The following is a 22,326-nucleotide window of genomic DNA, read 5'->3' as shown; positions in this document are numbered from 1 at the left end:
GCCCTGAGATATATATTTTTAATATTTATATTTTTCATATTTATTTGGAAATAAGATTTATAAGTTTTATTCGACAAACAACAACAAGTCGACAACCGAGCTGTATAGTTTGAAAGTATATATGCTGATTAGAGAAGCACATAGTATTAATTGATGCTAATAAGCAGAGTGAATCCTTTGTGAGCTGTCTGTGATATTTTTCAATATATATATATATATGTTCTCATATTATTTTTATATTTGTTGCTCTATTTTTTTATTATTGCTTGTTGATATTTCATGTAATTATATTTTTTATGTTTGTTGAATGGTGTTCCCTTTATTTATTACCCTGTCTTCATGCATGACCTATCTTGTTATAGTCTATTTCATTATCAGTATTGACCTATTATCTAAATTATCAACCAACTGTATTCTTCACCAGCGCAAATAAGTTGGATAAATTGGCAATATACAGCATTGATTATTAAATCTTTGGAAATAATACGTTCCCAAGATTTATTTAAATTATTCAGGACCATCGCATCCGATTTGGAAGAATTCGAGGGTCATAGTATTAAGTTGCAGCATCAATACAAATTAATAGAATTTATAAGGTATTCTGATAGAGTATCGCCTTTGATTCCGCTTGGTATCATCTTACATTGCTGACCACTTTGTCGGATGGTGGTGGGTGGCATTGGTGACGATACCATATTGTCTTGTACAAAAATCAGAGCCCTTATATCTATCTACCTCTCCTGCATCTATATTTGTGGAGTCAACCAAATCAGTCATAAGAACTGTGAACTGTTAAAGCGGCCGACGTTTGCAGCCATCGAAAGCAAAGAATTGTTTGAGCTCCTAGAAGAGCTGGTAAGAAGCTGGTGTTACTTTTCTTTCAGGAGTCACAAAAAATATCAAATCTATTCAAAATCTTTGCTCTACCGACTGCGGCCAAGCAGGGTACATGTGACGTCAAAAATAACGTTACAGCATACACCGGTTAGTCAAGGTAAGACTAGTCAAGTTCAGTCACAATACTTCACATAGTTGCTTATGAAGACATGTCTAATTGCAATGACTATTCAGCGTGAGTTGCGTCATAAGCAACTACGTGAAGTATTGTGACTGAACGTGTCTGATCATGTCTTGTCTTGTCTTGACTAACTGGTTTGCACCTAGCCTAAGAAATTATCAAAAACCAATATTAATATGATAATAATTCTTATTATTATTCATGATTATTCATATTATTAATATGAATAATAAATTACCACAATATCAACTTCTCAACTACACAAAAACATCTTACCTATCTAAAATCGACATACCAACTATCTACGAACCTACAACTACAATCAACCTCACTCAACCTACATTTATGAGGGTATCCAAAGTTCATCAATTCTCGGTCTTTATGGTAAAAGCGCAGGTGTTAATATTCAGATAGTTTGGCGTTGGAAACAGCAAACTTGTCTGAAGGAGTTGGATGCCGTAGTCCGGCAGATATCCGTCTTAGCGGTTTTGCAACAACAGTCATGACGAAACGAACTACTGTTATAGTTGAAGTTGAAGCCGACTTCGTATTTCAAAACTTTCACAAACCATCCCCAAGTCCTTCTTCTCATTTCTCCTTCCTTGTTCTCCTCCACATCTCTCCTTTATATACATATTTCCTCCTCCTGAATCACCCTCTTTCATCATATTCATTTCCTCCCGTATTTTCTCCTCGGTCCTCTCTGTCCACATTTCCTTCTGCATCTTTCATCGTATTTTTACATAATTTTAAGTTTTATTTTACTTCCTCTCTATTTTCCTTTCAATACTAACCATTTCCCCTTTTCCAAATTCTCCTTCTTTTTTCTTCATGATGATCATCGTTCATCTGTTTCATTTTACCTTTTCCATAAATTTTTCTCTCTGATATCATCTTTTTTCCCACCAAAACCTTTCACTCATCATATTCTTCTACTCACTCTTCTGTATCTTTCACCTTCTTTCCTGCCTCAGAGCTCCTACTTCTCCAAATACACCACTATCATTTTCAACAGTTTTATCTCTACTCTATTTTGTCTATGAGCACCTTCTCATTATTCTTCATCTCCTTTTATTCCTCTTCTCTTTTCCCTTCCTCTTCTTATTCTCCTTTCGTTCTCCCAATTTCCTTTTTCTCCATATACTCAATCTTCTTTTCCTCCTTTACCCAAGTCCCTCTCCTCTTCCTCATTCACACCTCCTTTTACTAAAACCCCTCTCCTTCACCATAGAGATTTTCTCTCGGACGATCCAGTTGAATATCCGCATAATATTAACGGTGGAGATCTGTGTGAGCCTTGAGATTAGACGTTTGAGTAAAGTTCGTTCCAAAGCACCTGCGGACTACGAATACCGACCGTAGATAATCTCAGCTTATACGGAACATTCAACGTTAGTTGCACAAGATTTAGTTGCTAACTGATTCATAAGGCAAGTGTATGCCGGACCGTGCAACTGGTAATCTGTTGAAATGAATTTCCAAGTCTGCCTGCAAGCCTTCAGCAGTTCAACAGTTCAAGAATGTGTTTGTGATTCGAGGTGCCCTCCTATCTATAGCCTAGTGCCTACAACCCAAAGCCTAGATCCACTTGTAGATGCTGCAGAATTGATTATAGGAACAGTGCCCTACTGTGGGTGATTGCTTGTTTCTCAGACGTAATCTTCAAAGACAATTCAATATAAAGAAAATGTTCAGACTCTGAAATATTGGTCCTCCTCTATTTGAAAATTAGATTGTTGCTTAAAATAATTCAAACGTGTTATAAAACTTCATTTATCAGGTCTCCTGAAAATTTGAACCAGCTCATAATTTTTGGAAATCGCTTACCTCTAAATCAATCTAAAAGGGTGAATTGAACTTAACCTTTCCATAGAAACATGTCAATTTCCGTTATTCCATTCGGCTTTTCCCTAATCCTGCATTAACTTAACTAGATAAGAAGAGACTATCTTATGAAGGGATCAACATTTATAAATTGAAATCTATAGATCTTATGTCAACACAAATGAATTTAATCTGATGAAATTAAAAAGGCAATTAAGTAAGTATCTATCAGTAAGTTGGCTATTAAAACTTTGAGGATTGAAATTCGTCCACTTGGAACTACAAAAATATTTTCTCAGATATCCTGACTCCTAACCAAAAAAATTCAACAACTATAATTATTATCGTACTTCAGAGTATTGAGTGAGAAAACATTTCGTCTTGAACGCTTGAGAATTGAATCAAATATCAGGAAACCATGATATCTATTATTTTTGTTTTATATAACCTCCATGTGAGATTATATTTTTCAGAATATAATATGAAATAGGTATCTAATAATCACTGCCGATAGAAATTTCTTTCAGTTGAATTGATCGTTGTGTCACACAGAGTTGAACTATTTCCGAGTAAATGAAGTTGATTCATTAGAGAGTTTGGATCAGTCTAATATTGGTTATCGGAAAATTTGAAAAAGAGGAACAGGATTTCTAATCAGCCTGTAGCTTTCATTGCAGCTGAACATTGTGCTACTGAGGGTTGTTTTAATTTTTTACTTCAAATTAAAAAGTAATTTTTTCTTTAGTCATAACTAATATTATAGTAACTTGTAATAGATCACAGCCCTCCCTCTCATTGGTCTAAAAACATAAAACTAAAAAAGGGGGACAACTTTTGTTCGAAGTATTGGATGTTCAGAAAAACGATCAGCGGCGATTGTGGTTCCCTCGAATCACTTCAATTTAAATGTAGCTCATCAAATATGATCATGGAACACAGAAAATTGTAATCAAGTTTCAATTATTACGCTTTAAATTAAATTCACGCAACCACCTCATAACTCAGCCAGTTATTTTGAGTAGTTGATTGTTGACCTCTTCTGGGAAAAGAAGTGAGCGATCATCACTACCTCATATTGAATACGGTATGTACCTATAGTACATATTCTATTTTTAACCGAACGTAGTGAGGTCTATGTTTTAACTCGGATTTTCTTTTGTGTGTCTGTATGTAATGCGATTACGGCCAAACTCGTTGATAGAATTCGTTGAGATTTGGCAGGAATTCCTTTTTCAACTGCGCGTCAATGTATACACAAGGTTTTTTGAAATTTTGCATTTTAAGGATAATATGGAAAGAAAAAGAATTCCTCCATACTCTGATATCCTATACTAATTAAACGAGCAATTTCTATTATTATGTTTAGATTTTTATATGTTTATAAAAATAAAATTCAAAATTTATAGTTTTCATGTTTATTTTGGACTAAAATTTAAAAAAAAATTGTACACGTAAAATTCTAACCTTATCTTGTACTTTGTCACCTTTAAATTTGGGAGAAAAATAGCACAAAGACTACTGTACCTTATTATTTTATCTACCAATGTTATTACATTAGTGTCATTTGCATTATAAATAGAAATAAATAAGTAAAAAATATATCTGTATGTGACCGGATCTCGAAAACGGCTCTAACGATTCTCACAAAATTTGGAACAAAGTAGGTTTATGATATGAAGATTTTATTGCACTAGGTCTCAACCCTGGGATAACTCGCTGAAGGTCATTAGAAGGATAAATACGTCCTTGGAAAAACAGCTGGAAATGTTGTTGTCTTTCGATACCGTAATGGAAGAGAGTGAACGAGTGGGATCATCCAGCTGAACTCACGAGAAGAAAAATTCAGCAAGAAAAACTCATTTTCGTTTATTTATCTTTTTATAGAAAACATGTTTACTTCAGAAAGTCCAAAATAGTAACTAGATGCTGTTAGTGTAGAATAGTACATAGTGTATTAACAAAAATATTGTAGAAAACATAGTATATCTTTCTAAATCGAATTCATAGTATATCTATTTTTGTAATTGATGAAGTGTTTGTTTTTTGAAGTGTGAATAAATTGTCATTTTTATGAGTGATAGTAGCTCAACCTAGATTTTGATTTGGACTGTAGTATAAATTTGAAAAGGGACAGTTTTGGGCATAAGCCTGTTGTACCTCGTCATATAAGTATAAGAATAATTGTACGACTGAGAAAATGAATAAATATAAACAATAAATTCAATCTTTTGTTACAAATTTTCTATGCTTTCACACTCCAGAGCAAAGCTCGATCCCCGATATTCACTATAATATATATCATCTACTCTGATAGGATTAATCAGACTATAAAATTATTCATAATCAATCAGCTGACAAGTGGATTACACAGATGATCTGGAGAAGCCGTGTCTATTTCTATTAGTTTCAATCAAAGGCTTTAGAGAGTTATGCATCTTTAAGGTCTATGGTTACAATATTTTGCTTTGCAGTCATGGTATTATTATGCGTGCCCATCAGTATCAATATTCTCACATTTGAAAAAAACTTACTTGATAGGTGATTGAAAATAATCAAATAAACTAAATAATGCTGAAGAAATTATAATATTTTTGATTTAAAAAATTAATTTTCATCAGATGGAAAGATTATCACGGAACTGGATGAATTATATCATATGGAATACAAATTTAAAGGTGAACTGAGTTTGTTATCATTCGAAACAGGTGACATCAGATACTTTGTGGATAAGAAAACTGCGTGAGGTCTACTGTTCACAGAACTACTATTTAAATATTTATATCTATAGTGAGGTCCACGTTATAATGACAGTATTTGATCAACTTTGGTTTTGCTATCCTTGTCTATCATTCGACAAAGCCGGTGGTACTATCCTTTTCTAGATCCACAACGATGCCAATTATGTTTTCGACAGTGTAGAAAAATAATTAATTAATGCAGAGAATCGGCATCGCTATTCTCATATCTTTATCTACTGCCATTATAACGTGGACCACACTATAGTACCGTACAACCACAGAATAGATACAGAATGGAAACTATCAATCAAACGCCTATCCAACCAATACTTTTTACATGGCACAAATACTAGACACGTCACGTGACTGCGCCATCCTGTTACAACGTTCCAATCCTGGTCTTTTGATTGGCTCGCGGCAGTGAACGAGATCAATTGATCCGGATCAGTAAAGTGATCCGAAACTCCCATCAATACTATTAGAATGCGGAACTTTCTAACAAGATGGCAGATTTTTGTGTCAGGGTACTAGTCGAGTTTCCATACTGTATGTATACTGTGGTACAACCGTACCGTACTCAGCGGACGCACACGACGACAGACAGACAGGAAAAATCTCTCAACAGGTGTACGAATCTTGCAACGCACACAGATGTCCTTCTGTATTTATATGCCTGCTCACACCTGTATACAGACGTTTGATTTTTCGCCTCAACCTCCCATGAACAAATTAAGCCCGGGTCTCACTTATCATACAGTGTTCCGATCCCACTCCGATCCGATCACGGATCGCAACCGCCTAGAATGGAGCAGGCCACACATGTCCGTCATAATAACTGTCTCACCACCACCCCTCCACCCCAAAGAAATATCGGACATGTGTAGGATCGGAACGCTACATGATAAGAGTGGCCGGGGATTAAGGCCCGTATGCATCAACTTGATTAGATCTGGGATCAGCTGTTGGTTTAAACTGAGAATGTAACACAGAATAATTCTGCTTCATAATAATTATAATCGTAGTTTAGCGGATGGTGCATATGGTCTCAAGTCGTTCATACTGTTCATTAATAGTGGAAAAATCAAGGTAAAGAGATTGTATCATCATTCAATTCTCCATTTTCTGTAATATCTTTCACAATTGTGAAGGTTTTTCAGATCATGTAGGCTAAAGACCAGGAAACTATGATTCCATGGTGCATACACTCTTTATTGAAGCTCTGCTCACGCCTAAGATACTGATGGATAGGCCTATATAAAAATAGAAAGGATGTTCACGCATTCTATTATGCGTATATGTACATGATACAACGTGCTTTGCAATAAATTTATTATAAACTTGAAGCCTACTGCATAGCACACTATAATACCTACCTACTATGAATGACTAGTATGTGGACAGCTTTCTCTTATAATGAAACAGGCCTCAGGTAAATATGACTATCACGATCATAGCCGTATAATAGCACTGTTGAGTGTTTTGATTGATTTTTTTTTTTGTTTTGTTTTAGGAATGATTCCTTGATTCCAAAGAATGTTCTAAGAGAAATACAATTTCTGCGCTAATCATAGTTCAGGCTTCGTTCACTAGAAATTTTAATATAAAAATTAACCTCATTAAATGATATTTATTGCAGATACAACATGTTTCTCAAATATAATTATTAGTGAAAAACTTATTCTCGTATTTGCCACTGATTCGCATGAACAATTTCTATATCAGAATAGGATAAAGAGGAAATATATTACATTTTCAAACGTTGATTTCACTCTTTAGCCGGTCGTTCAGGCATGAATTTCAAGCTACAGCTTATTGTCAGAGGTAAGAATTATTTATGGTTATATCTCTAACATAACAGAAAATAGATTTTGAAATTGATGGAATAATCAAGAAAATGAAATTCGACTATGATTTAGCTTGATTGCTGCATGAATTTCCATCATTTATAAATAAATTGCCACTGTTCTCTCTCTCTACAGTGTCATAAAATGTGTTGAGTGTACATTCTTTACCACATTTGAATTAAAAAAAATAAATTGATGTGGAATAAGCTTACTCCACATCAAAAGTGTTCCAAATGGAATGTCATTATTATGATAAGTTTTAACCAATAATAACTTACTGAGAATTACAGTACTTACATTAGTATATATAATCTATAATTATCATAATACAGCATAATAGTCAACCTTTGTTGACTATAATTATGCTGTTGGCCATGAAGAGGTGTGAAAGAGGGAAAGAAAATTATAGACAGTAAAACACCATGATTAATTTGTAATAAATTTATTAATTTATAAATAGCTTCTCTTGCCTTATGACTTTCCTCTCAAGAATTGGACTAGGTACATAAACTGGTTGTTTATTCGCGGCACATACCATCAGTTTGTTGATATATAATATATAATATAAGTTCATGTCAAGAGTTAAAATAATGATGATTATGTTTTAACAATACACTGATACTAATACAGTTTGGTTCTTTAGATTTGAATAAAAAAATACAGAAATAGGTACAAATTTGAATGGAGAAAACTAGCTGGATAAGACATAATACGGTATAACAGCGAACATGTAACAATGGAGAAATCAAGTATTCGCTTAGTGTTAAGGCACCCGCAGGTGTGTCTGCTTAAGCTATGGTAGTTGGATCCAAAATATGATAAACTTACAAACCTGTTAACGTATTGCAACATCCTGAGTAGTTATCGATTGTCCATCATCTTTCCTCGGACATTCATAATATATATAGTAATTATATCATCTCATAAAAAACATACCTATTCAAAACACGAGCTGACACATACACACACGCATTCACAACATTAAAAATTTAGGCATTAAAATAAATTACAAACACAGCTCTTCTGATTGAGTAATGAATGAGCATGAAACCAAGCAATTTACAGTTCGAATAAAAAAGCTCTGCTCACCACTATTCCTATTTAACATTATTCAACTAAAAATTAGCACATACTTTGTACAGTGATATGATTTCAACTATCATTCATGAAGCATTTGATAGAAATATAGAACAGCTAATATATTTCGTACGATAGCACATTATAGTAGGTAAAATAGTATAATCCGTGTATATCAACATCACAATGAGAACCATATTATATTATATTAATTAGGTCGAGTCACCAAAAATTGTTGAATCATAACAATGTACGTATAATATACTCACACATTCATGATAATACACATACATGGAGATTCTGAATCACATTAAAGCATTTACATTCTAACAAGTAATCGGATGGTGCAATTAATTCACAAAGGGATATTCATATATATTTATAATAGTTGACTCTTGTTCAATATAACATATACAATAGAATCTATACAATGAAAACGCTCTGATGGAGCTGGCCGAGTATGAATAAGGCCGATGTTTGAATGAGGTGGGACGTTCCTTGATTAGAAATACTTGACAGACTATAGTACAGTGGAAAAATATCTCATTATATCTATATTACACCTTAGTCTAGGAAGATAGGAAGGTTACATAGAGAACACAATAGAGTACCCAATAACATTGGCAGTAGGAGTTCTTCACAACTTGGTTGGCACACCTTCACAAATAAAAGGCACTCTTGTGACCTCATCTCATCTCGTTCGATCACTTGCAAGCAATGAGATTCACTTATCAGCAATGTTCCGATCTCGAAATGAAAAGCACTAGGTCATCACCGACGGCAGTAGAAACAACATAAACAATATTAACAAAACAAGTAAAACGACACAGCCAATTGTTGCTAGATTACCTCGTCCAGCCCGCACTTATCAGTTGGATAATTGTTTAACAGTGTTGGCGAGTTCACTTGGGTCGACGGAAGTATCTGAGCACGATGTAGCCAAGCACGCGGAATATGAGCAGGAAAAGGAGCAGCACGAGAGTGTTGGCCCAGAGCGGCAGGCTGGCTCCCTGCACCTCCAGGATCGACGCCACGGGGATGTGCGTCGTCGAGTTGTTGAGGCACACGTCGAACTTCGATTGCGGCGCACATCTAAACACACAAACATCAATTGCACATCAACAATTGCAATCAGAAAATATAATGAAAATGATTGGTGCAAATGAACTGAGTGGAAGAAGAGTAAGACAATTGGGTCCTGGCCACACAGAGAGTGAACTTGCGGTCTCATGGGTTTTTATATCTACATTTAGATCGAACCTCTAGGATGGCAGATCGCTCTCTGTGTGGCATGCCCCAAGACATTATATCAGGTACCGGTAGTATAGAGATGAATTATGTTTTTATTGAATATCTGTCCCACTGGAACGATGAGAGATTGTAATATTTCATAAGAAAATTATGTATAAATAGACCATTAGAGAATGATATAGTAGAACGATCTGAAGACATACTATATTAAAAAGTTGATGTACATTCTAGAGAGACTAGATTGATCTATATAAGAAGCCACCGTCTATGAGAATAACTATTGCTTAATGTTCAATTCCAATAAGTCAGGCTTAGGCCACAAACTCAAGTTCTGTCGTGAATTTGACAAACTTGATGATAATTTCAATTGAATTCAATTTACTCAGATATAAATAGCATTCAATGATAGAGAAACGAAATCTATATTTTATAGATTAGGATAGATTGGTATGATAGATTAGGATATTTCGTTCATCTCCGGTTTAATATTACAGATTATTCCATCGAGAATATTTTTCCAGTAAAGATCGACCTGTTGTAATATAAATATAATCAGCTCAATTCATTTATGTTATTGCCAAATTTGTTCTCTTTTTGTACTTTCTATGAAACTCATTTAACCAATCTCATTTACTTTGGCCAATGGTTGTATTAATGAAATAATAGAACATTGATTCCTTTCCAATGAGAAGAAACCGTTCATTGGCTTGAAAACATCAATAATGTCATTGTTAGACTAAACACGGCGGCGTGTATGTAGCTGCTTTGAAATATCACCCAAAGAGCGTTAACCAAGTTTAAGTTACTCAAAAAACGTTAACAAAAGCTGCGTTTACACTAATCCTCATAGATTCAATTAGATTTAGCATAACTTATCATGCACTTGATGAACATATGTGTTTGTCAAGTTCCGTTCAATCTAATAGAATCTATAAGGATTAAGTTATCAACATTTTGTTAATAACTTTGGTGTAAACGCACTTTAAGAGTAGCCTATGTTACTCACTTGATCCACTCTCCTCGCTGAACTCGACAATCTGCATATTCTGATAGGCGTAATGGACCATGGACAAATACTGCATCCACTTGAGCCAGGGCGGGATGTTGGTGGCCAGGTAACCGCCAAACAGTTGCGTGGCCAGCGTGTAGAGGGCACTGATCGTTATCGACACCTGCATGTCCATGCAGCATGCGCCGACAAAGAATCCAACACTCTGCAACAAAAAATTCACTCGTTAATATCAAATTCATCGATTCAAGTTCATTAATTTAATCAGTCATTCAGAATCACACAATTCTTAGAAAAGTACCACAGGCTTAAGCCGAAAACAGTTCCAATTTTAATTTAAACAACAGTCCAAATGTAGCTAGATTATGTACTTTCACATTTTTTAGATATACTACAATTCACAAACCAAACTAATTTAAAACTAACAAGTTCAAGTAATGGAGTATACTTTCAGTATAATGTATTTGAGAGATATAGGAGACACATATTGGATGTGAGAGAGCTTTTCAAAAGTGAGTATGATTTTTTGATGCTTGCTGTTTACTTCATTTTAAAAATATGAGGCGTGTTTTATCATAGAGTAATAATGTTGATACATGTTGTATCTTCTCTCTATGCTTTTATACATCCCTTTTCATTGGTTATTTTATTTTCTATTTATGTTTATATCGATAGAATAGGTACAATGTATATTAGATGTATACTGGAATAAATTCTCAACGCCAATGGCTGTTAAGAATGAAGGGACCTCATTAAGGAGTAACCTGATCGAATATATCTTACTATAAACTATTACAACCCTATCATTGAATAAGTGGCCAGCATCGTAGATATATCATCTCTTAGTTCTTATCATCATTTATAAACAAGTAAAACGCAAATTAATTGAATAATAATGATAATTTATCCAATATAGCCTAATTACTGCGACAATCAGAACCGGTAGGATATCAGCCTGACTGACACTCTCTACCTTTGAACTATGATTATTTTATCAAGTGAAATAACATCTTATTTAGAGCTTGAATTGATTAGAACAACTCTTCATACACTTTTCATTTATTTTTACACCGACACCTTGACAACATTATCTTAATAGAAATAAATTGTCTTAATAGAATACATTCATATCTTAAAAAAACACATTATCTCTTAATAAAAATACAGTTTGTTGAAAGTGAAGTCATTGAAATAAGTGTTTTTTGGGAATATATAAATAGGATATTGGATTATTGAGAATCACCAACTTCTATCAAGAATATAATAATGAAACTAGTTCAAATAGTACACAATCTACTTGTCATAGTGCTTCTTGTACTACCAACTGAACAATAATCAGGAATCATTTACGACCGCATGGCTTCAGGAGGTTCTGGGCATTCTTTGGGTTGGAGTTCAAGAAAAGTCAGAGATACTGATGGTAAGATAATAAACTCTAAATTATATATATTGATTATTGTTTTTGAAGGGACGGATTCAAGGATCCAAAGGTTCAAAGAGCCCCACACGTCAACCAAAGCTTAGTGTGTTCCAATTATATATAAACTTATTCATAACAAAATGTCTAGAGAATTTTTCTTATTCATTGAAATTTTTGAGGTGTCATAGTTACATTTCTATAGATAAATTAGTGATTAATTCATTGGAAAAATATAATCACAATTTTGTAATCGGCCCTCATTTATATAAATCTATTTAATCATCACTAATTATCACTCCATATTCATGTTTTTTTAGCGTAGCGACAATATTCAATTACTGTACTCAGTTTGAATCTAGTTCGGTTTAAATAGGGTATGTTTTTGTTTTTATATTCTCTATTATATTTATTTTTCTTTTCACCTTTATTCTTTTGTATATTATTATAAATTTTTCTAATCGTTTGATCAGGGAGCAATTTTGGGGATTTCCTTTTATGCTCCGCATTGAAATTCTCAAATAAATAAATTATGAATTTAGTGGGTGCTGAACTTCAGGAGTTGGAATGGTTGAGACAACAGACAACCAACCAACTATTACTTGTATAGAATTTAAAAATGACAACAGAATCAAATTCTACAATTATTTCTGTTGCAGAGTACAGGCATTTGAGTTTGAGGACTCGTCGAGACAATGTTGCAGTATTTTAATCCTGGAGAATGTAACAATCGAGGAGTAGGAGTACCGACTGTAAGAGCTTAGAGATTGACGAACATCGAACGTATTATTTCGGTAAGAATTTGACGCACGTTTCAAACAAACTTGAATATGACTACATATAAAAATATAAATTTGAGTAAGTTACCCTTTTTAAATTATTTTGTGACAAAATAATTTAAAAAGGGTACTCACATTTTCATTTTTTGTGACAAAATAATTTTTAAGAGGGTACTCAGATTTATATTTTTATTTATATTCAAAAGTAGCCCTAAAAAAGGAGAAGACAATTGAATATGACTTCGATATCGTTGACTCTATAATTTTCCTATAACTCTGATATTATAACATAGTAGAATAAGTCACACTGATCCATAATGAATATCAGAAGAGAATTCTCACCTTTGCCAACCATGTTCATAATGTTTCACAACAAGCGAAATACTGATGAATAGCACACAATCACCAAAACTAAACAAACGTTTGTGCTACACTGTATATAAGTCACTAGTATAAATGAACAATACCAAATATTCGAACAAACAATACATTGGAAAAACAACAGTTATATTCTAAAATCATAATGAAATCCAATTCTCAACAAGTTTATCCTTCCATAACAATACACTATTTATCTTATGCTGTCTTTCTCTAATTTGTTACAGACTTCAACCAAAACTATCACTGGTACAATCAAAAGCAGCCAATGTATTAACAATTTGAGTTGATATCTGTATATACCGTCTACTGAGCACAAAAATTAAAATTGAACGAAAATACCTGTTTCCAGTTCTCTTTCATTTTTCATGACACATAACTACAGTGGGAATTCCCTAGCGTGTGTCCTATGAATAAGACGCACGGTTGGATCACCATTTGAACGACAAACGAACGTTACGAGGCCATTGTGTTTCTTAATTTCAATTTAACATGCTGTTTCAAAATTGTTAACCATGATCTTCTGAAATCATTAGGTTAGTTGCCATATCAGATAAATAACATATTTTCATTCGTTAAGGCTTCTTTAAAATGGATGGAAATTACTGAGATATTGCTATTATTCAAATGCCAATGAATTAATAATTATTAGTGAACGAAAATCCAAGTTAAATGCTGTAATTCACCCCTAAGACTTCTGCTACTGCAAATATTGACAACAGGGTAAACTGGGTTAGCTGTTTACCCTGTTGTCAATATTTGCAGTAGCAGAAGTCTTTGGGGTGAATTAGAGCATTTAATTTGGAGTTTCGTTTAATAATAATTAAGCTTCTTCAAAATTCTCATATTTGCTGCACGCGTGGTTTGAGCACTGTTACCCTCTTTTCCTTTTGAAAGAGTATCATCTATTCTTCAACGTGTAACAATTATTCATGTTACACAGCTTCTCCAATGAAACTGGGACAGTAAAGAGATTTCAAATAATTTGAAATAACACAATTATTGTGTTAGAAACATACCTGAGCTACAATGGTGTTGAGAAGCAAGAATCCCAGCAGTGTTGCAAACACGGTAGGACTGTGGAAGCCAAGCATTGGGTAGGATATGATGTGATAGACTGCTGGCAGCGTGATGGTCAACGGCAATTCGCCCACCATTTTTGCCAGGTAATACGCTGACAGTCGATATGCTCCAGACAGCCGTTCTTTGTTGATCACTTCTCTCTCAGGTGGAACTGCACAACAACGGAAATCAAAAAATTAGTACAACTTGGAAATAGAAGACAAATATTTACCCTCTACTGGATAGGCTCATACTAATAGGCTGTGAACTGATAGGCTCAAGCGTATTCAAAGTTTGAAAGGAATTTAGCTGGTTTAGCTGAATTTATTCTGTGAGCATTTGTGAAATTGCAGCATGCAGTCTTGTAAAGACATAAAATGTGATTAATTCAGAATTGGGCTATTCTAAAACTATTATTGGAATCAGGAAAAATTGTGGAATGGCAAAAAGCTAACTAAAAGAACTGTTTCCCGGAACACATTGTCTGCTGATAGCTTGTATGATATTGATAGGCTACAACATAGGCACACAATAGGAAAAAATCAATAAAATGGAAGGTTCTTAAATCTGTTGCACTACAATACATCTATTCTCATGAAAATATAGTTTCAAAACTGATTTTCTATATTATACAAACGTTTTTTTAATTTAAAAGAAGTAGCCTAAACCTAAACGTAATTGATTAGAACATTACTATAATTTTGCTCTTTCATTTTTTAGGAAATGATATTATTGTCATCAATAGCACAGTTTATATAATGAGGCAGGTGATCTTGAACACCTTGGCCATTGTAAAAATGTATGTGACGTTACTATGTATGAGCTTTCATCTGGAAAATGTAATACTAGGTTTATTGTTGTTGCTGTTGTTAATACAACAATACTAGGTTTACTCAGCTATTCAACAATCTTTTTGATTGAGATAAAAGAGTTTATCAACAGATAATAGATAAACCCGGAATCCGTAAGGTACACTAATAGTGATGAAACAAAAGATATACTACTCACACGACGATAGAGCTCCAAAATGAGCGAACAACATCCAATACGTCGTTGAGAAGAACATCCATCCCTGGATGTCATGTAGTGACTCCTCTTTCCTCTCCAGTTGAAACCAGAGAAGTCCAGCCATCACTCCTAAAGCTACCGTTTGTACCCAGTTCAAAGTTGAAAGCATTCTGGGTCTTGCTTCTTGGAAATTTCTTCTGCTCAGTACCTGAAATAATTCAATAATTGTTTAAATTAATAGAGATGACACGATACTTATGAAATTGGTATGGAAATAAAATTACTAGGACAGCTCAATGTGGTCTCATGTGAGTTCAAGATTCCAAATCACTTCAAATATTATACAATATTCACTTTCATACAGCATAAAAAACACATTTATATATTGTTCATGAGAGTAAATTTAATACCTGTTTATAACACCAATGAATATGATATATATAGTAGTATTAGAGACAAAAAATAATAAAAGTATCCTTAACACTGTAATTTACTCAACGATCATATGTTACCAGAGATAAGGAAAGATGAATAACTTCTCTCTGATGTTACCCTATATTATGATGATACGAGGTAATAAAGATATTATTATATATAACAGATAAGTTATTACCTGTATTCTGATCTCTCTCATTTGAACCAATAAGAGTAGACCAAGTTGTATTCTACTGTATATGGCATTAATGCATCAATTAAATAAATACTCCTTCATCTAACATCTGTGTCATATTGAATTATTGTCAATAAGTGTCTAGCATGCACGCTGCACTCATCAACAGAAGAAAATACTCCTTTGTCGGTTTAAATGTATTATTGTAGCATAATAAACAGTAATTAGTAATACATACAATATAGTTGATTATAATTGGTAAAACAGTTACATAGCACACACTATGTCTATGAGAAATGAGCTACTTCGGGCATTTTTCTAATACTGATATTTCCATTTGAGTACCGTGATGAAACTGAGTCAAAGAATGAACGAATTGGGAGGAGTGTTACTTACTTTGAATTGAGTCCAGAAACAAGTGGGCCACTGCCACGACACATCATCGTCAGAGCTGCTAACCGAGGAAGACGCGTGACTGGCTGTATCCTGCCACAGGGTTTTACCCTCTTCTTCTTTCACTGCAACACATATTCATACATTAAATATTAAAACTCAAGATTCAAATTAACAAGCCTCTTCTGAGAATCACCCTCAGCAAAAAAAAAATTGAATATTGAAGATTAAAAACTTAATTGTCACGATAAATATCTATATTATAAATGGTTAATCCTTGTGTTGTCATGTTGAGCTTTGTTTGATTTATGTATATGTATTTATGAGTGTGGAATAAATTTGGATTTGGATTTTGGATTTGTAAATCAGAATACTTTTGCAAAACTGAAGACAGCTAATGCATCCTTAATATTAGGACAATATTAGGCTATTTGCGCTACAATAAGATACAAAATTTCTATAAGTGCAGGTTCAGATTCAGATTCCAGTGGCTGACTGACAACTTTTATTGAACTTGGAATCCTGAAATGTTTTTCAAATGAAATCAATAGCAGTTCCGTATTGACCTTTTCTGGTTTATTCATTAACTTCCAAACAATTTTGAAGATATAATTATCAATAGAAGAGATATACCGTAATCAACAATAATCTTCAAACTACACAACCCAAAATGACGATTATTGAACATTTTCAAAGTTATTGAAAGTTATCCGTTGGAAATTTAATTTGGTTGAAGTGAGATAAACAATGGATTGTAAAGTGAAAAAAATCGAATTCTGATAATTCTGAATCAAAAGTCAACCAATATTCAAACTTGAAAAACTTCTATCAAGTTCATTATTTCATATCGGCTGTATCATAGAAGAAACTATTTTAATACAGTAATATGTGGTCCAACGTCCAAATGTGAAATAAACTTTATTTTCCAAAAATGGAGTACATCATAACTACTTTCTGAATTTCATTAATACTATATAATTATATTAAAAAGCAATTATTGAATATGACCTAAAAATGTAGTTATTACAAATTGATGTACACAACTATTAAAACTGACAGTCCAATCAAATATGGGTTGGGTTTTAACTCCAATCCCCAAACCTAGTTCTTTCAGTAAGATTGTCTGTGTACGTTAATAGAATTTCAATTAATTCACTTTCTGATCTTGTCATGTTTTGTTGCAACATTCATAATTTCTTGTACTTAGAAGCAAAGCAACAAGATCATGACAGATTTCATCTGGTTGTATTTGTCAATTTTCATTAATTACGCAGATTTACTTATGCGAATAATTTAATTTTCAGTCGCTTCTGAGTGACCCGAGCCCAGACTAGCCTGAAAATTCTATGGCGGTCAATTATATAAAGAAAATAGCCGGGAGTACGAGAAACGAGTGAAGTATGTGAATCCACGAATCATAAACTCCATAAAAAACATGAATAACAATCATTTGTGATCATGAAATACTTTGAAGTTGTAATACTCACAAATAAAGTCAGCAGGGTTGTAATGAGGCATCATCGTCAGTCCAACGTTGTTGAAAAAGTCAACAACTTTATTTACGTCCCCAAAATAGGCAGTCTGGGAAAGAAAAAATACAATAAATTTCAAATTAAATTTAAATACTTGGAATATAAACTTATTCCAGTAAGAAGCATAGCGCGCACTAGAGCAAAATGAGTGCGAGAAGCCAGACGAAATTTAATTTCAATTACTTGGATTTGAAGTTGATTGGAATTAAAGGATTTTAAAATGAAAATTGTTAATAGGTAATCGTATACTTAATAATACTGTAACAAGATGATCTAATACGAATAATACACTAATCTCTGCTTCCTCTTTGTTTAGTGGCAATCTTCTGATTTTTTCTATTCATCCAAAAGCCTTGTCCTTTAAAATTATTACAAACAATTAAAAATTGATTATATATTTTCTCATATAATTATTATAGTATAGGCTACTTTTTATGCATTTCAACTTTTATGGATCAATGTGAAAATAGCTTGTGTTTGATTGCTACTTTCCTCAACAAACAAAGATAACTTTTCTCCAAAAATAGATGAAAATTAAATCGACTCACCTCTCCATTGCAAAGTAATAATAGTCTGTCGAACATGTGGAATATTTGAGAAGAGGGTTGATGAACAGTGACAACCACTGTTTTTCCTTCTTTTTCCGCATACTTTTTCAATGACAACATTAAATTGTAAGCAGAATGTGAATCCAGTCCTGAAGTCGGCTCCTGAAACGACCATAAAAAGCATTATTGTAGACATTCCCGTTTGAAGTAGGATAAAGTATTTTTAAAAAAGTAAGATTACTTTGAATATTAAAATAATTATTCTTTAGAATAGAATCAAAGATAAATAGATTAGAACCTATGGTATGATATTGTACTCGTATTTGATGGAACTTTGGATTCAGTCTAGACAACGGAAAAGATGTGACATGACATAATCATGAGATCACAATGTATGTGGTCTTGTTTCACTTGAATATGAGCTATTTTGACAAAAGTAGGTAACAAGTAAAAACCTTTCATGTCTGGAAATTTTTAACAATTCAAATTTTTCCTCTGACTCCTCATTACTAATTTGCATTTTGAATGCAGCAGACTACAAAGAGTTGAGATTCTATTGTCAGTTAATCCATATCACTGGGCTACAATGCAAATCAGTAGGCTGAATATTGTAGTTTAAATAGGTGAATAGACTGCGGCTTTCACTTTTCCCGGGGAGATGATGGAAATAACTGATCCACTTTAATATATCAGTAAAACTTATCTGAACATATTATCAATTCATATGCATTATTTTTCCACACAATAAACATTTTTTAAATAATCATAGAATCATTTATGATTCACTTGATATAGTATGCTATGAAATTCAGCATGATAAAATAATAAATATAATCCTGTTATGGAACCGTTATAAGTCATGAATCCCAATATTCTCAGTAATGAACTGATAATATGAGTTCTTCATATCTATTTTCCGTATTTTTATCATGTTAAGTATTAGATTCTCCACCGTAGGCTACTCAGTTCAAAACCGCTTTCCTCAATATTAGGTATGTTATTATATGGGAGAACAAGGCTGTGATAAGTGTATATCTTATGAACTTACCAATAATTTGAATTGATGAATTTATGTGAGATTGCATTATCGAGTGAAATGTGGATGAATTGATAGTGCAACAGGAGGTTTGCAATTTATAGATTATCACTGATTGACCTATAATTTTTCTCATTTCTTAATTATTGATGATATTCTATCTGCTACTCATGATTTTTCAAGATTTACATTTCATTAATGAATTATAATACTCAAGTTTGTTTTCCTTTTAATTGATGAAAAATTATGAAAAGGAAGAATTTTAAAATTACTTGGAATAGACAATGAATTGAAAAGAGAAATGCTTTCATGATCTTCAAAGTGAGACTGATTGATACTTAAACTGATATTAAATGTACAGAGCTCAATATATTTTCAAATAGAGTATCTTACATCGAGGAGCATCAATGAGGGATTGGTTAGTAGTTCACAGGCAATGTTGGCTCGCTTCTTCTCTCCCCCGGACAGTCCTCTTTTTATGTAATCTCCTATAACTGCAAAATAAAATATCGAATAAATACGGATTACTTCAACAGTAAATATAATAAATTAATTTTTATGAAAAATTATGTCGATGAGTATGTGTATCGATACGAATAATAATTTGTGGTTGAATAATAAGGAATAGACTTAACTTCAAAAGTTTATTATCCTTTACATCATAACATCCAAACATCTACTACGTTGAATTATATTTTCCAACATAAAGCACTCAGAGTGTGAATTTTAAAAGATGCTGAAAGATCTACACTATAAGTGCTTTATCTTGAAAAAAATTAATACAGAATGATAAAAGTATGAATAGTCTGATCTCACTATGAAAGTTGATTTTATCTTACTGACATTAGCCTACTATTTTGTAGCAAGTCATTTATTCCAGAAATTCTAAATTAAATTTTTCCCATGTTTTTGAAATCGATATTGTAATTTGTTGGGATTTCGTATCACTATAGTAATACACAGTGTATGATTAGTTGGATTGGTGGATGATCAGAAGCCTTATTCAGTATTATTTATCTATTTACTGGTACATAAATCATGACAGAATTATTTGGGAGAGAAGCAACAGCTTAGTCCAAAACTGCTTCTCTACCGATTTTGATAAATAATGCAGTCCAAAATTAGGTTATGTATCTTCCACTATTCTTTACAGAAATGTCCAGTTTAAAAATATATTATATACTTAGGTCTACGGCACAAAAATTTCGAATTTAGATGGATTGGACACAAAATAACAACAAAAAAGCACTTGACGATTACAAACTTGGAAAATATTTAAATAAATAGGAAAATTTTAAGCCGAAACAAATCACAAACTCACTCACTCTAGTCAGTATTCACAAAAATATAATTTTTCTAGAGTTATTCGCCGAACTATAACTTCACTACAGTACTAGGTTGTTTTAAGGCTACTTACTTGTTTCTTGGCAATTCGTAAGATCCAAAACATCAATTATGTGATCAACGTATTGCATTTTTTGGGCGTGAGATAGTGAATCAGGTAACCGTAACATCGCTGCATACTGGAAAATATAATCGAGGCATAAATAATAGATAATTTCTAAAAATAGATAATAGATAAAAATAATGAAAAATTTCATGCTATTGAAACATTTTTTCCAATAAATTGAAATAGTTTCAAATCAGACTGGCAACACACTTAGGAACAGAATGCAGTAATAAAATTTAATTGAGATGGTTAAATTTGCAGTCACTGCTAAACACTTGGAATTGAAGCATAATATATTATTATGAGTTTAGGAAAAAAATAATAAAATTGCTATTATACTCATGTTTTGGTAGTGCCTTATGAGTACAATTGAGGTCAAAATTTATTTTATTTACTCTCTTTAATGGCTACTGATAAAATATATCGCAAATGTCAATGTCAATAAACTATGTGTCAATATTTGATAAGATTGGCGTTACATAATGCAATTTATTGTGAAATTTGAATTGAAATGAGAAACAGAATCTTTTTCCGGATTTGTAAAGATATTTTAATTGTAGTAATATAAATCCTGAACATTATTGTAATATCTCTAGAACAGAATTCTTTTAGAATAGGTAGGCACATCCAGATTTAGTTGGTAGTATTAATTCAGAGAGGCATTTTCTGTGTGAGATTCAAATATTTATGACTAAGACTTCCTTCTTTTAGTCTATTTGGGATACTTTTCTCTATGAAATCCCTCAGAAGTCAGAATACGTTCAGACTTTATCATAGCAATACAGTAGCAACTAGTGTGAGAAATTCTTTGTAGATTGAGTGATTTCGTGTATGAAATGCCATAATACCTTGAATTATAAGTACACTATTCTTATTGGAAAATAAGAGGAAACCAATAACGATTTCCTGGTATTTGTTGAGCAATTCATTTGAATTACTCGAAAGGTTAAAAACAATAGAGGAATTCTCTACCGGGAGTCAATGCGCACCATAACAATAGATATAATCTTTATAGTTCATTGCTCTTTATAGTAATTTTAAACCGATTCACGAGATCAACGCAAGAAGAATGAGATGGAAGAGAAAATCGAGAAACTATGTAAACTGGCCACTGTACAAAAAATATATATTTATACAAGCAATAGTGGGAAAACTCAATAAGTTTTATATCTATTCAGGAAGTGCATTGTACTTAGGTGTACGGTAGCTTCCATAGTTATAAACTATCTTGAAAAACTGCAGTTAAGATGAGTACTTTGACATCTACATTCATTCATTGAAAAAGAGCACTTTAGTAGCTTTCTACAAATCCGATACGTATTTTCCTTTCATGATAGTGAATAAGCAGTAAT

The 22,326-nt window shown here is 32.8% G+C and overlaps 1 protein-coding gene and 1 long non-coding RNA gene across 2 annotated transcripts in view; one reads left to right on the top strand and one right to left on the bottom strand.

Annotated features, from left to right (window-relative positions):
- Nucleotides 1–7,850: 7,850 nt before the first annotated feature.
- The window catches only part of LOC111054503 (ABC transporter G family member 9), a 38,316-nt gene continuing 23,840 nt past the window's right edge, over nt 7,851–22,326 (bottom strand). The window contains 10 exon segments of the mRNA XM_039441764.1: nt 7,851–9,593; nt 10,759–10,774; nt 10,777–10,966; nt 14,355–14,569; nt 15,406–15,613; nt 16,412–16,543; nt 17,867–17,989; nt 18,489–18,650; nt 19,918–20,018; nt 20,942–21,047. Of these exon segments, the coding sequence (XP_039297698.1) occupies nt 9,404–9,593; nt 10,759–10,774; nt 10,777–10,966; nt 14,355–14,569; nt 15,406–15,613; nt 16,412–16,543; nt 17,867–17,989; nt 18,489–18,650; nt 19,918–20,018; nt 20,942–21,047 (1,443 nt within the window). The 3' untranslated portion in view covers nt 7,851–9,403.
- Nucleotides 11,873–13,687, top strand: LOC120355679. The gene is made up of 3 exons (XR_005573741.1): nt 11,873–12,181; nt 12,838–12,972; nt 13,563–13,687. It is a non-coding gene; the product is annotated as an uncharacterized LOC120355679 (long non-coding RNA).

The sequence above is a fragment of the Nilaparvata lugens genome, chromosome 1, assembly GCF_014356525.2.
Source record: "Nilaparvata lugens isolate BPH chromosome 1, ASM1435652v1, whole genome shotgun sequence".
NCBI classification, from domain to species: domain Eukaryota; kingdom Metazoa; phylum Arthropoda; class Insecta; order Hemiptera; family Delphacidae; genus Nilaparvata; species Nilaparvata lugens.
The sequence above is the reverse complement of the archived record's forward strand: the minus strand, read 5'-3'. Positions and strand labels throughout refer to the sequence as shown.